The sequence below is a fragment of the Xenopus tropicalis genome, chromosome 3, assembly GCF_000004195.4.
Source record: "Xenopus tropicalis strain Nigerian chromosome 3, UCB_Xtro_10.0, whole genome shotgun sequence".
NCBI classification, from domain to species: Eukaryota; Metazoa; Chordata; class Amphibia; order Anura; family Pipidae; genus Xenopus; species Xenopus tropicalis.
This window is the reverse complement of record NC_030679.2, coordinates 115515118-115530252: the sequence shown is the minus strand read 5'-3', so window position 1 is coordinate 115530252 and position 15135 is coordinate 115515118. Positions and strand designations below refer to the sequence as shown.

At 38.8% G+C, this 15135-nt stretch overlaps 1 protein-coding gene across 4 annotated transcripts in view; it reads right to left on the bottom strand.

The window, feature by feature from the left end:
- cers3 (ceramide synthase 3) overlaps positions 1–15135 on the bottom strand; it is a 50804-nt gene that overhangs the window by 17348 nt on the left and 18321 nt on the right. For all 4 annotated transcript variants that reach the window (XM_012958808.3, NM_001004852.1, XM_012958809.3 and 1 more), the window contains one exon: positions 8017–8134. In XM_012958808.3, the coding sequence (XP_012814262.1) occupies positions 8017–8134 (118 nt within the window). The remainder of the gene's footprint in view (positions 1–8016; positions 8135–15135) is intronic.

Sequence of the window (15135 nt, the reverse complement as noted above, 5' to 3'; positions counted from 1 at the left end):
TGTTGCATGAAAACTGCAGTTCCATCATAACCAAGTTACATCCAATGTTCATGCTCTGGGAATCAGATAAAAGCAGAAGGAGACAAAATACAGATGCACAGGAAGCCTTGGGTAGGTGCTTAATCAGCCTCATTTTTATCTGAGTTCTGAGGGACAGTTAACAGTGACTGCTGGAGTATTTGGGACATCAGCTATGGGAGTTGATGAGTTAGGGCTATGGATGTAGAAACAAGAAGATTAGAAGGATATAGTTTATAGGCATTATAACTGCAAACTTAACCAATATGACACTTTTTCAACCTTGATACTTTTTAGGCCCAATCACATGTTTTTCCCTGCCCATACAGAGCATCAAAACACCAAAAATACTATTCAGATTAACATGTATGAGATTCCTAGCACAATGGGCAAAACACCTGAAATCTCAAATGTATTCACAGTGGGGAACACAGCAGAGTATCACATGCACTAAATGTTTGAAATGGATTTTCCAGTACTGTCAACAGGCCTCTAGAAGTGGGCTAACTAGAAAACCATGGGTACGTGTGCAAGTACTGCAACTGGGCCCTAGTGCCTGATATTTATAGTACTGGATGTCCCTAAATCTCACCCCACATAACACCACCAAGACCTCTATAAAACCATTATTCCTGAGTATAAATTCGGTAAAACAGTCAGGTTTAGGAACTTTAAGTAACAATTAATTACAAATTCATATCTATTAGTGATCAACGATGAACATGACCTATAGGTAACTTTTAATGTACATTTATAATTTGAAGGGTCAGTATCACTTTAAGCAAGTCTGTCTTATTCAGGTTTGCCTAATAAGGACACTCCAAAGTAATAGCCACCAAAATCCAGGTTCCCAGTTGACACTTGAGATGTTACATTGGGATGATGCAAAACAGAAAGGCAAATAAGAAAATACATTTATATGCAAAATAAGATTGTATTGCCATCAATATAGATTCACACAAGTTTAGTTATCAACAAGTACAGGCTACTTTCTATCCTGGTTAGGAATTACTGCTAGTATTGCACTAAAAAAAATAAGGTTAGTGGCACATGGTCCTTTCCTTCCGTTGCACCCTGCACACTGAATGTGTGTGCACTGACACTTATTGATTAGCTGGAAAAAAAATCTCACCTACCTGGTAAAATGCATGATATATGCAGACTTGAAAGGTCAAAGTACAATAAGTAGAGGCAATTTTAAGAAATTCCATTAAACCTGTGACCCCCTAGCTGAAACAATATCCTTTGTATAACCTATAATTTCTCTTTCTTGCCCCTTGACCTGTTATTTCCAACTCTACATCAGCCATACTTTGCAACATTTATATGCGCAAGATTGTACTCTTCTTTATTATGCCGTACTAGTAAACTGTTTGCATTCGGTCCCATACCATGTCAATTCCTGAACTTAGGAATCTATGGGAAATGGCAATGCAATAAATTGGAGCTTTCTTCAGGATGCAGGATCTGCATGTATGGGACAAAGTAATGTGGGTAACCAGAGGACCTGAGGTTAAAAATCTCAACACTAGCACAGGTCTCTAGTTACATCTGCGTCACAAAAGTAACATTTAAGAATAAATGTGTGCCTCAACTTTTGATAGCTTCAAACAGATACTAATACGTTGCCGGTAATTTGCAGTTTATCTGTTGGATATTTATCGTAAGTGCATCGTAAGCACCGTAAGTGACGAGGCCTTTCTCAAGAAAACCATAAAGGGAAGGCTAAGTGTGTTGTTCTCATCCCCTGTGTGTTTCAAAGAACAAATAATTACATATATTTTATGCGTGTCTGGAATTATATTACTTTGCTGGCACAAACCACTTACAATAAAGCTTCTGAATGAACTTTGGCTCTCGGTTATATGTGGATTTAAGGGTAATATAAACCAAATAGTAATTATAACACCATGAAGGTTTAAAGGAGAAGGAAAGTCTAAGTCACTTGGGGGTGCCAAAATGTTAGGCATCCCCAAGTGACTTAGATCGCTTACCTTGTACCCCGGGCTGGTGCCCCTGTTAGGAGAGAACAGCACCAGCCCGGGGTAGCAGCGATTGCTTCCTTCTTCCTTGTTTGCTGCGCGCGCATGCACAGTAGAGTGAAAAGCCAAACTTTGAACAGAGAAGTCGGCATTTCACTCTACTGCGCATGCGCCTGTCCCGGACAATAAGCAGCAGCAAGAATAGGGAAGGAGGAAGCGCTCGCTGCAGATACCCCGGGCTGGTGCTGTTTTCTCCTAAAAGGGGCACCAGCTCGGGATACAAGGTAAGCGATTTAAGTCACTTGGGGGTGTCTAACATTTTGGCACGCCCAAGTGACTTAGACTTTCCTTGTCCTTTAAATTATAAATGAAAAGTGCATTAAAGTGCAATTGTTCAAGGGGCAATACAGGGTATTTTGTTGCCAGAACGATTTTTGGAAGGCCTATCCAGGTGAAAACTGCCTGGCTGGATTTCCAAATTAGGAAATCCAGACTGGATTTTGAAGTGAATGGCGCAATCAGCAAATTGCTGATCATGTCACAACCCCACCTCTGACTTCACAGACCAGCACCCCAAAACTTTACCCGCCCTGCCCCCTGCCTGGACTACCCTGCCACAAAAGGGTATGTGTATGTACCCAAAGTATGGCATATGTAGTCCCTTTGCTTTCCAAAGTATGTGGTACAGTGAAAAGCAGGGAGACTTCAAGTCTCCGAATCCAGCTCAACAGAACAAGGTGAGGCATGAGTTACATTATACCGTCACCCAAACGGATGTTAGAATTGGTTTGTCAGGTTTGTCATTTATGCACCTTTTCTACATAAGCCCAAATAAAAGCACAAGGAAAAGAAAAAGAGGGAAAGAAAGTCCCTAAGGAAAGGAAGTCCTAAGTGGGTGGGTAAATTGCATGCACAAATAGGAGTATAATAAAAGAGTTGCAAGCGGTAAACATGTATTTTATATATTTGTTGCAGCTCTCATAAATGTTATCAATTTTAAATTACAGTCCAGTCCATAGTCTAGTCTCTAGTCCAGATTAGTGCTATACAGGGAAGTTCAGAGCTATTTGAAGGTGTGCATATTTTTCTTATTTTTATAAATATAGGTCAAGCTGATTTAATTACTGTTGTTTGTGGCTTTATTTTAGAACAAGAGGGATGTCACTTCCACTATTAAGGTAACAGGGCTCTATAAACTCCAAACTGTTTTTCCATACTAGCCTTGTGTTAAACATAAAAGCAGGTGCAGCTGTTTAAGCCACTGATACAACAACTTTCTCTGAAGTTGCCAGAACATTGGGATCAATGGTGGGATCCTAGCTGGATGCTTGTCTGATAATTGCTCTGGATCTTGTTTGTGGCCACTGAAGGGGCACACTGCCAGGGTTCCATAAGTTATGTGAGCAATCTGCTGACTCAACAGCATTCCCATAAAGTCTGCTGAAATCTGCTGGAACCTGAACAAAATCCTCTTACAATATCAAGTAGTTCTGGGTGTATTTTAGCTAAAACCTATGGTGGAGGTACAGGATATTAAAGGAATACTGTCATGGGAAAACATGTTTTTTTCAAAACAGATCAGTTAATAGAGTTTCGCCAGCAGAATCCTGCATTGAAATCTGTTTATTCAAAAGCACAAGCAGTTTTTTTTTTATATTTAATTTTGAAATTTCACATAGGGCTAGCCATAGTCTTCATTTCCCAGGGTGCCACAGCCATGTGACCTGTGGTCTGAAAAACTTCAGTCACACTTTACTGCTGCGCTGCAAGTTGGAGTGATATCACCCCTCTCCCAGCAGCCGATCAGCAGAACAATGGGAAGGGAGCAAGATAGCAGCTCCCAGTAGGTATCAGAATAGCACTCAATAGTAAGAAATCCAAGTCCGGCTTGGGACTCCTCCAGTTACATGGGAGTTGGAGAAACAATAGGTTACCTGAAAGCAGTTCTAATGTGTAGCGCTGACTCCTTCTGAAAGCTCAGACACAGGCACAATGCACTGAGATGGCGCCTACACACCAATATTACAGCTAAAAAAAAATACATTTGTTGGTTCAAGAATAAAATTTTAAATCGTAGAGTGAATTATTTACTATGTAAACAGTGTAATTTAGAAATAAAAAACCACAGAAATCATGACAGAATCCCTTTAACTTTGCCTTTTGCAAGGCATGCAGCGCTACAAAACAGTAATGCGACTCACACTTGTGATTTATGGGGAGCAGCATCGGGTGAGTGGGGTGGCATTGTGTCTACTGCCTTAGGAGGTAGCCCCAGAATTACCCCTGTTTAAGCCATGATGGAAATCTTTGGAATGCAGAAGATTCAGCTTGCCCAAAACAGGGGCAAATATTATTCAGATGGGCCGATTAACGTTAACCCTTCTAGAGCCTTCTTCCTCACAGCACTAGTGATCCGTAGCTTTAAGTGCCAGGTTCTGCAATACACCCGGAGGCAACTCGTGTAAATGGGGAATTGTTTGTAGGAACAAAGAGGCACTTATAGTTGTCGGAAACAATAAGAGGTTGCTAGAGCTAAAACACAAAGGAAGTTTTGAGTTCAACATTAAAAAAGAGAAACAAATGGAGTTGTTGGTGCCTACAAGATGGAATGATAAGATTCCCACCTACATGGCATATTTTATATGCGGCATGGCATGTCTTCTTCAGAGTCTCAAAGCTAGCTGAAGAAAGAAAGGCACTTGACAATAGATAAAGGCTATTCCCAGCCCTATCAGTCAGAAGGAAGCAGTATAACTTGGACATCCATGTGGTGTATACTGAAAATGTTAAATTTTAGGCTTTAAATATTTCCTAATTTAAGGTACATCCTTCCCCTTAAGGGCCCCTCTTGCAGTAGGTGCCAAGTAGGCCTTAACCAGCAACCTGAATATTCTGGGACATACCAGAAGGGCTTCTGTAAGATGCCATAAACAGTCACTATTTGTTGGGCTAGTGGGGCTGTATGTATCTGAAATACAGGGCCTATACCAGTCAGGACATGGTGTCAATGGCAAATAACTCTGCCTTACACCTTAAACTTATTTTTACTCGTCTTACTCTTTTTTATATACACAATGTACTTAAATAGTGTATGTATTATAGCCCACACAGTAAATAATTTTTATAAGATGTGTAAATGTTTGCATATTTTTTTTTTATAGGAAAGTGTTGAAGAAAGAAACAAACAAAAAGAAAAGGAAAACAGAAAAGAAACAGAAAGAAATAACCGTAATAGTGGCATGATCATCTCGTCTTATCTGAACAATACCAGCAAATATAGTAGACTGTAGAACTGAAAATGACAATCTAAAGGGCATTGTATACTCCAGGGACAGATGATACTTGTACTTTTTATTCAGACAAGAGCTTGAGAGCTACTCATTTTAAAAGAAAAAAGGTACAGTAAGCCAAAAACCAGGATGAGCTTCCACTGCACATACTCCAAGCCACTAGAGAGATAAGATCAAGACTCCAAGCATCCTAACATGGTAGCTGCCAACCCTTCTGAGCTACTGCAGCCCAGTTTAGTGATGTATTCATCTGGTGCATGTAGGAAGTCACTGAAGGAGGCTGAGGGACTCCACTGCCAATCTGCTATCTACTTAATCAGCTCACAGGATGAACAATTAGTGCAACCGAGTAAAATAAAAGTGAAGTACAATCATATACACACCAACAGGCAGCAAAGGGAATCTCTGTCTTTGCCAGCTTAAATACCACTGAAAAATGTTCTATTTAGTTCTATGGTACATGCCTCAGGGAGTTCGAATAATATGGACACCATCATTCCTGTACCGATGCAACCAACCTTATTGGTGTATTTGGTGCTCACAGACAGATATCACTTGTAGTAGGTGTAAGGATGTGGCTGTGGGTGCCAATTGCTCACATTATGATTAAATGTATTTACAGCTGGTGCCAGTTCTCCCAGATATCAGCTTCCAATGTATTTGAATGATTCCATAATAATAATAATTCCATATCCTAAGCAAGAACTGGCTCAATGTCGAACACTAAACAAATTAATATTATGCAAAGATAATCTTATATGCGGTAGCCATCTCATTTCTGGTTTCATCCTTTCATAAACTGCTGCTTTGCATGGTTGTACTTTGCATAGCCAAATTATCTAACAATGTTTTATACATGCAGATGGCCTTTTGGTCTAAATTGTTATTATCTGACCACAATTCAAAAAGTCAACTCAGGCTTAACACATTTCTACAAGCTACAATATATATAGCAAAACAGCCCTTGTGCACGGAATTCAAAATACAAAAATTTGGGGAAAACGTAAAACCTTCAAGGAGTAAAGGAAAGCTTCATTGTTTATTAAGGGACAGGTAACACAAGTTATTTCTAGCCTGTACATTTACAGAGATGGCCTGTTATTTTTCATTTATTTTATCTGCATAAAAACAAGACAAACAATAAAACCCAGCAAGTTATTTAAACTACTCCCAAACTACTATAAACTACTCCCAAACTACTATAAACTACTCCCAAACTGATAAATGCTAGCGTACAAAAACAGCTCCTTTGTGTTGAACATTCATTATTTTACTCAGATTATGCTTTTTTTTTTTTTTATCCAGAGAAACATTTTCTGTGGCAGAAGTCACATAGGCGCTTCCCCCAATGACATAATATAGCTGGTGAAGAAATATCAGAAAAGGCCTGCCAGCTAACCTTAAGGGCTGTGGCACGCGGGGAGAATAGTCTCCTTTCGGGGAAATCGCGGAAGTTGCCTCGAGAGGAAACTTCTGTGGTTTTGGGTAAATCGCGGGGCCGCGTATGCCATCCCACCGGCGATTTACATTCTCACCGGTGGGATGGCATTTTGGGGATATTAGTCGCCCACAACAAGGGAGATTTGTCGCGGGCAACTAATCTCCCCGTGTGCCACAGCCCTTACTGTAATGTAGGGATGCACAGAATCCAGGATTTAGTTCCGGATTTGGCCAAGATTCTACCTTTTTCGGCAGGATTCGGCCGAATCCCTGGTCCTGGCTGAACTAAATCCTAAAAATCACTTGACTTTTTCTCATATAAACATGGAAGTTGAAAATTTTTCAACATTTTTCGACATTTAACCCTTCTGAAACCTAATTAGCATATGCTAATTAGGATTTGGATTCAGTTCCGTATTCAGAACCTGAAATGCTTTTGCGGTCCTTTTGCAGGCCAAGAATCACCGTTACTGGCACCTTCAAATGCATTTGACTTAAGAATTGGTTTCCCTGTAGCTTCAGAGTGGAACAACATGTAGTGTTATAAATATAACTTCAGCAGTGACTTCTGAAAGTGTTGCCAGTGATACCTGGATATCAGGGGCCCATACCTTGTGCCAGTTAGCAGCATAAGATCAATATACAAAGGGCAGAAAAGCACAGGCCTCTATACTTAACCCTCTTTTCCCATTTAGTGTGATAGGCAATTTGCATGGCATCTTCTTGCTCCAGTCAGTCAAGAAACTACTATACTGATATTGTACAAAAGAGAATTGTTATTATAGCTTGTAAAAATGTGTTAAACCTATATATTAACAGTAATAATCAATGGATCCTAGAAAAAATAATTTACCTTTACCAATTACTTCAGAGACTGTTATTTTTTTAGAAATTAGTCCATATTTGTAAAATTCATTTTCTCCCACATTGTTTCTTAGCTCTGTACATTCTGTACATACTTTTCTTATTTGAAAATAGAAAGTAGTAAAAAAGTACCACTTCATATCTATCAAGCACTTGACTTCTGTGCCAGTACAGGCAATCTGGCCATTTGGTCTTAGAATGGACTCTCTACAGTAGTGGTACTCAAAAGGACTCAGAACATTCCTTGGCTGGACAAGAAACTTTGCACACAACTTAAAACAGAATTGGGACAGTAGGAGAAGCAGGAGAGTAGTAGAAGAGACACTGCTTTGCATTTGTGTTGGCAGACATAATATTTCTGCACGGTGACAGATTAAAGAACAGGGAGTACCGATAGACTTAACAGCAGCTGGACTACTTACATGAGATGGGTGCTTGGAGCATGAGATGTAGAAACTTTCAAAGACTGGATTATTTGAAGCTTTTAGACGGAGTTTGCTCTTTATCCCCATGGCTGAGGCCACAGGTGTAGCAATGGCTCTGTGGAAAGAGAGATACACATCACAATCTAAACTTTGATAACTCATTATCAAACAAGATTATTAACCTCACACCTACTGGAGGAACAAAAAATGCTAAATTGAAATACATCCATTCAACACAAATAATACTTCTAGGCAAATGTTTGCTGATAACTGACATTAATGCAGATGGCTCTCTAGTACTAAAAATAACTCACTACTAAATGAGTTAACACAAGCTCACAGATTAATCTATATATGGCAGAACAGTAGTTAAAACCTGTGGCAGAACAATAGTTATTTTATGTCTCACTGCTGGCCGTAGTCAGTGGTTTGATTTGCATTGTGTATATCTCAATTATTAATTATTATGTAAATATTGTGCAATTAAGTCCTTTGCACTGTTTAACCATCAAAAGAGTGTGTCACAATGCCCACTAGCCTTACCCAATACCCAAGAACATAAAGTTGTTATACTGGTTAGTTAAGGAGGCATCAATAAAATAAGTGCAGATTTTGCCCCCATTTTAGCAACTGTATATGGATACAGTTATTTTTCAGCATTTAATAAATATCTTTGTGACCCCTTTTTAGCCCTGCCATTCAATTAAAGATAGGTCACTTCTGTTGCCTACTGTAGACTGTAGTCTACATTTCTAGGTTTCCCACATGATCCACGCTAGACAACGGGTGGCTCTACAAGATCAAAGCGGCATGCCTTATTTTTGAGTTTAGGTTTACACAACACCAAATAAATAAATAACACATGATTTTGGAAAGCTTAGAAGCGCATCTGATGACTTGTTTATCCTGTACTTTTGACCAATGTAACAACTAATTATTAGATGCACTGCAACTGTGACGACATAGGAATTATCCCATCCCATTAAGATTTAACTTTAAACAAAACGCATTTGTTAATGAAAACATGACTAAACGCAAGATCTTTCTTCTGGTTCTTCATATTATTCCAGTACCACATTCCTCTCCCAAAAGTACATCAGTGAGTCTATTGTGTCCTCAAATGTATGGTTAGACACTTCACACAAAACCACTGGACATATTTGCACCTTTGCAGTAACCCAAAGCAGCCTACCAGTGCACCTTTCTTAGGTCGCTACTCTAGAGAGTGACAGTGTTTACTTTTTCCAAATTCTGATGTTTATTTAATTTCAGATAAAGCATATCATTTAACCTTTAAGGTGGCCATACACGCACCGATATTACGAGATTTCGTACGATAATCGGTGCGTGTATGGTATGTCAGCGAGCCGACCGATGTCGCAGGAAGCTGCTGAAATCGGTCGGCTCGTCGATCGGCCAGGTTAGAAAATTTTGATCGGGCGCCATAGAAGGCGCCTGACCAAAATTCTCCCTTCAGAGCTGAATCGGCAGAAGGAGGTAGAAATCCTATTGTTTCTACCTCCTTACCTGCCGATTCAGCCCTGAATGGTGTGTGGCGGATCTGACGATGTTTCGTGCGACCGATGGTCGTACGAAACATCGTCGGATCGCCACGTGTATGGCCAGCTTTAGGATGCATAAAGTCCTTTGGAGGTCCACATCAAAATCATGGCCCTGAATTTGATTATTTAGAAATGGCTGAATGCCATGATTATTTAAAGAGATACTGACACTAGAAATTAAAATGTTTTTTTATAAATATATCAAAACATTGTCTTTGCATTAGCTTTATAATTTTGCCTTAAACGTATTTGCCAGATGTTTTTACATTACCAATCTGATCCCCCATGTTCCTCTATGAGGGGGCTGCTATGTTGGTGCAGCTGTAGTCCTTTAGCATTAAAACTATAACTGAAAGGCTGAGAAGGGACAGTCAGGTTGGCAAAACAGTCAGGTTTAGGAACTTTATGTAACAATTACTTAAAAAAGCAGACCTGTCTGTAAAAAATTAACAACACAACCTATAGGTAACTTTTAATATGTGTTAATATTTTGAAAAGTAGTTTTTTCATGTCAGTGTCACTTTAAGAGGCTAAAACGAACATGTGAAGCCATATGAAGGATGCTTCCAGATTACAAAGGCAAGACTTCACACTAAAGTACGATCTTCTGCCTAATAACTACATGGTACTACATATGATACATGAAGTGAGCCAGAAAAATAACTAACTATTAGGCCTTCTATTTTGTGTGTATGTTTTATGTACCAACAACAAAATAATTGTACTTAACGAAAATTCTAAAGAAAACCAACATGATCAAAACCCAGTGTTCAACGAAATAGAAAGGATGAAGCAACAAAAGGCTTCCTTCAGTGTATTTACGGTTGCCCATGGATCCTGGATGACTCTCAATGGAAAACAAAATACAGGTCTTAATTACTCCTGGATTATAGCATAGATCCTAATCTTAAAACCAGTCTTTAGCTGCTAGAAGCCATTGTACATGAACTGTTATGTCAAATTACAGCTAGTAAGGAAAAACAACATCTTGAAAAAAGCTGGAACACTGTATGATACGGATTTCCCTACATTAATTGCTTCTGTGCTTCTAGGCCTCTCACTCAGTAGAACCACAGGCAGGGCCGGAACAAGGGGTAGGCAGAAGAGGCACCTGCCTAGGGCACAACGGTAGGGGGGGGCTGGAGCAGGCCAGGCCGACAAGGCTTGGCTCGGAACTGACCACAGGCTTGACATTTCTTTTACCACTGTCAGCTACACTCACAAGTGAGAGAGAGACCAGTTAAGCATATAGTGATGAAAAGATGGCAGTAAATATAGACAGTAAATAAAGCAGTGTATAGAGTTCTTTTAGGAGTTGAGAGGGAAATTACGTTCTGCTGCGAGCAGACTGCAAGTAACTGATAAAAGAGAAGAGCCAGTAAAGAGTTCAGAACAACCAACACCCAAGGGGATGAAGTGACGGACTACAAACAGAGGAAGTTTTTCTATAAACATTACAAATCTCCTAAGGCACATAGCATGACATTAACAGAGACATATTTTACTAAGTGAGGTTAAACATACCTGTATATGAAATACATGGCGAGTGGGGAGCAAGAAAAATGGTAAACTAGGAAGAAATGTATGGAGCGGGTTTAAGTTATAATAGAGACATTTACAGACTCTACAAACCTTCAAACACTCCTTGAATATTTATCAAGTAAGCATTTAAACAATATAACTAGGTTCCCTTACTATACTAATTTGCACCATTCTCATCTAAATCACCACCACCCACATAATCTGATGTACGAACTGTGTATGATACCACATCTATCTCAAAGATTTTAAGGCCAAGTAAGAAGGGATCACATTCTTAATTTTTTTTTTTGTCTTGAAATAGTTTCTTTGATGTGTTGTAATGTCAATAGTTGCAGTAGGAAGGAACATCAACATCCATGCATTGTTAAACCAATATATATGATGGAGGGGGAGTCCAAATTTTTCAAGCTTCCTAATCGTTGTATGAAAAAAGATCAATAAGACACAAAAATGTATAAAAATTTAAATTATAGTATATTTTTTAAAGAACTGAAAGCAAGAGGATTGTTATACTTTATAGCAACACAACATTTTATATATTATATATATGTAGTAGAAGGCACACTTACTAAAGCACAAGCCCAGGTGCAAATCAAAGAATTAAATGTAAGCATAAAAAAAAAAATGTATGTACTTTAATGTACAGTTTAGCAAGATGCACTTTATTTTTCAGATCGCTTCTCAACAGGAATATTATGTGTCTGCTAGTATTGAGTTCACATATGGGTTAACATACTTGTTTAGAAATTGGGTGTGGTTTGGTGGTGGTTCACTGGTGGGTGAGTCTATAACACAAGTTCTTGTTTCTCTGTATTGTATCTTGATAAAGGTCCCTGGTGAGGACTGAAACGCTGATCCAATAAAGAAGTCATTAGTGTTTAAGTCCTGGTGTGCATCAGCATTTTTTAATATATACATATATAACTGTTACATCAAATATTGTGCAAAATACAAATTATAATACATTAAAAAAATATAAAAGGAAGAGGATCTTTATACTATAGTATAATATACTTTAGTAATATATAAATAACAGTTACATCAAATATTGTTATACAGTATGTACTGGTATGGGATCTATTTTTTGGAAAACCAGATGCCAGATTCCGTACCTGTGCTTTGCTTTCCTAGTCTATGGAACTCTTCTATAGGCTGACTTTCAATAAGGCTTTCAATAAGGCTAGGGGAGGCTAAGCCTCCCCAAACCTGCTTAGCACCTTGTTTGCCATTTTTAATAACATGGCCTTTTTTAGAATCTAATATCAGTTACTTATAACAGTGGAAATGTGGTGCAGGAAATAGTAATATAACAGATTAAGATTAATCTAATTCTTATCTGCCCTTTTTCTGGTACAGCAATACATACAATATGAAAAAAATTTTTTGCTGGATTTATATAGAGTTGATATAAAATAAACCTCACAAAAGTGAGGAGTGGCGAGGAACAGAGCCAAAAGCAGCAATGAATAAATGGAAGCCCACCTTTGGAGATGGGGAAGTGCTCCTACTTAAATAATAAACCATGCACTATAAATATAAGTGGGAAATTGAAGGATTCCTTAATATGGAAAATGTGATTAGTGTTCTATAGAGTAAACTGCCGCTAGACAGGCAGACAACAGACGGCTGCCAGTGGCTAAAGAAAATGTGTGTCTAGGAATGATTAAGTGAGGGTATAACGGCAACTGACATGCAAAGAGAAGGCTGCTATGGGGAGTTTAAAGAAAATAAAAATACCCACTGTAACTTATTCTCCTACAGAATACTGCTCAGAAAATCAGAAAAACCAACTTTTAAGCAAGCCAAATAGCCAAACTAAATGGCCATCAGGTTCATTCTGGAACTGCACACGTAAAATGGTTTATTATGCAGTATCTATATTGGGAGGAAAATATATCATCACTGCAGGGATAACAAGTAAGGCCTCAACATGAAAGTTTAAGAAGATAGTTTCTCTGGAAAAAGTCAGGGCTAATAACAAAGCTTCCACCAGTGATACCATATTTAGGGGCATATTTCTACGTGAAATAAATATCATGCTCTGCTGTTGTCTCTATATGTTTATTAAATGAATTCCTGTATAAGGACAACAGCCGAGCTCATGCAGTTTATTGTACATGATTCAGTAAATGTACTATGTTTCGTTTTTTGGATTCAATCGAACACTAAAGGTGGCCACACACGTGGCGATTTGCGATCTTTCGTGCGACCATCGGTCACTAACGTTCAGGGCTGAAACGGCAGATGAGGAGGTAGAAACAATAGGATTTCTACCTCCTGCTGCCGATTCAGCCCTGAAGGCAAATTTTGCTCAGGCGCCTTCTATGGCGCCCGATCAAAATCTTTTAACCTGTCTGATCGGCGAGTCGACTGATATCAGCAGCCTCCTGCGATATCGCGCGACTTGCCATACACGCACCGAATATCGTACGAAATGAGGTTTTGTATGATATTATCGGCGCGTGTATGGCCAGCTTAAATCCTCTGCAAAAGATACAGCCAAACCAAATAAAAACCCTAATTTGCATATTCAAAGATGATTTGTTTTTTTATTATTATTATAAAAATGCACTGAGTGAACAAAAACTTATCGTACATAGGTGTGCGAACGTCTTCATAAATATGTGCCTTATTATCTGTACCTCTGAGCCGTCTTGGCTGGGCTCTTGTAATGGGATGATCTATTTCTGTTTATGTGTGTGTGCATTTGCAGAGTAATTTACAGTTAAAATGAGATTGCCAGGATGCTAAAATTGGAAACCTTTCCTTGATCCACAATGGATAAAGGTTCACAGGCAGACAGTGAGGCTTAGCAGTACGGCATGCTTGAAATGCAATGACTGTGCACTGAACAGACCCAATTAAAATGACTCAAATTAAAGGACAAAGAAAGCATTTTTTACTGGTGGAGGTGCCAAAATAATGTTAAGCATTTGTATTTTCATAATTGGTTCAAGCTGACTTGTTGCAGTGACTTGAACTGAGGATATCAGGACCCCAAGCGAAAATAAACAGTGGTATGGGACAAGGAAAGCCTGATTTACGGTGGGGGGGGGGGGGATATTTTAGGCACCCCCCCCTCCACCATCTTCGGAAGAAAATTCACTGACTTGGTAAAGTTTCTACAGCAGCACTTCAACACAATCTTACTTACCTTTCCCAGTCTTAACCTCACACGTTTTTTGTAAAATCAGAAAACCTTACTCTAATACTGAAGTCTAAAGGTGGCAGTACACAGGCTGATGGATCAAGGGCCTATTTGACCGATAACTGGCCGAAAATAAAACAGATGTCGATCAGGCAGGTTTAAAAATTCTGTCAGGGCGAGGAGTGAATCGGCTCTTTCATGGGGTCATCGTCTCGATGGCCTGCATCCTGACAATGTGATATAAAAGTAGGCATATCGGGGAAGGATCCAAAACTTTCAGTGTACTGTATAGCCATTTTAAGTCTGCGGAAGGACTCCTGGAAAAAGTCAAGAAAGAAGTTGGCGCAGCACTGCTAAAGAAACTTTCCTGTGCCAGTGCATTTACTTCTGAAAAAGGGCACCACACATGGAAAAGAGACTTAGCATTGCAATTTACTTTATGGAATTTAATTCATTTTGGCACTTTCCCAGTGAATAAGGCTTTTCTTTTCCTTTAAAAATAAAAAAAAAATTAAAAAAAACTACAATGTATGTTCAATAGTGTCCTGATCACAAAGCTGGTATAATTGGTTAAGGGAAAGTCAGTTTTTACACACATTAAATAGTATAGGACTTCACGCAAAATTCAGTAGGAAATTTGCTGTGAGTTATGAATATGATGTGACTTGGCTACATGTCCACTATAATATTATATTAGGCACTAAATATCTTATCTGCATGCTTATTGTGCTCAGTTTCATCAATCTAATCTTTGACATTTACTCAACAAATATTTACTGGAATTGAAATGGAGCCTGGGATGATGAAGGAAGACGCTGAGGCCATAACATTAGAGTGAAAAATAAGAAAAATAAGAAAAAAAAA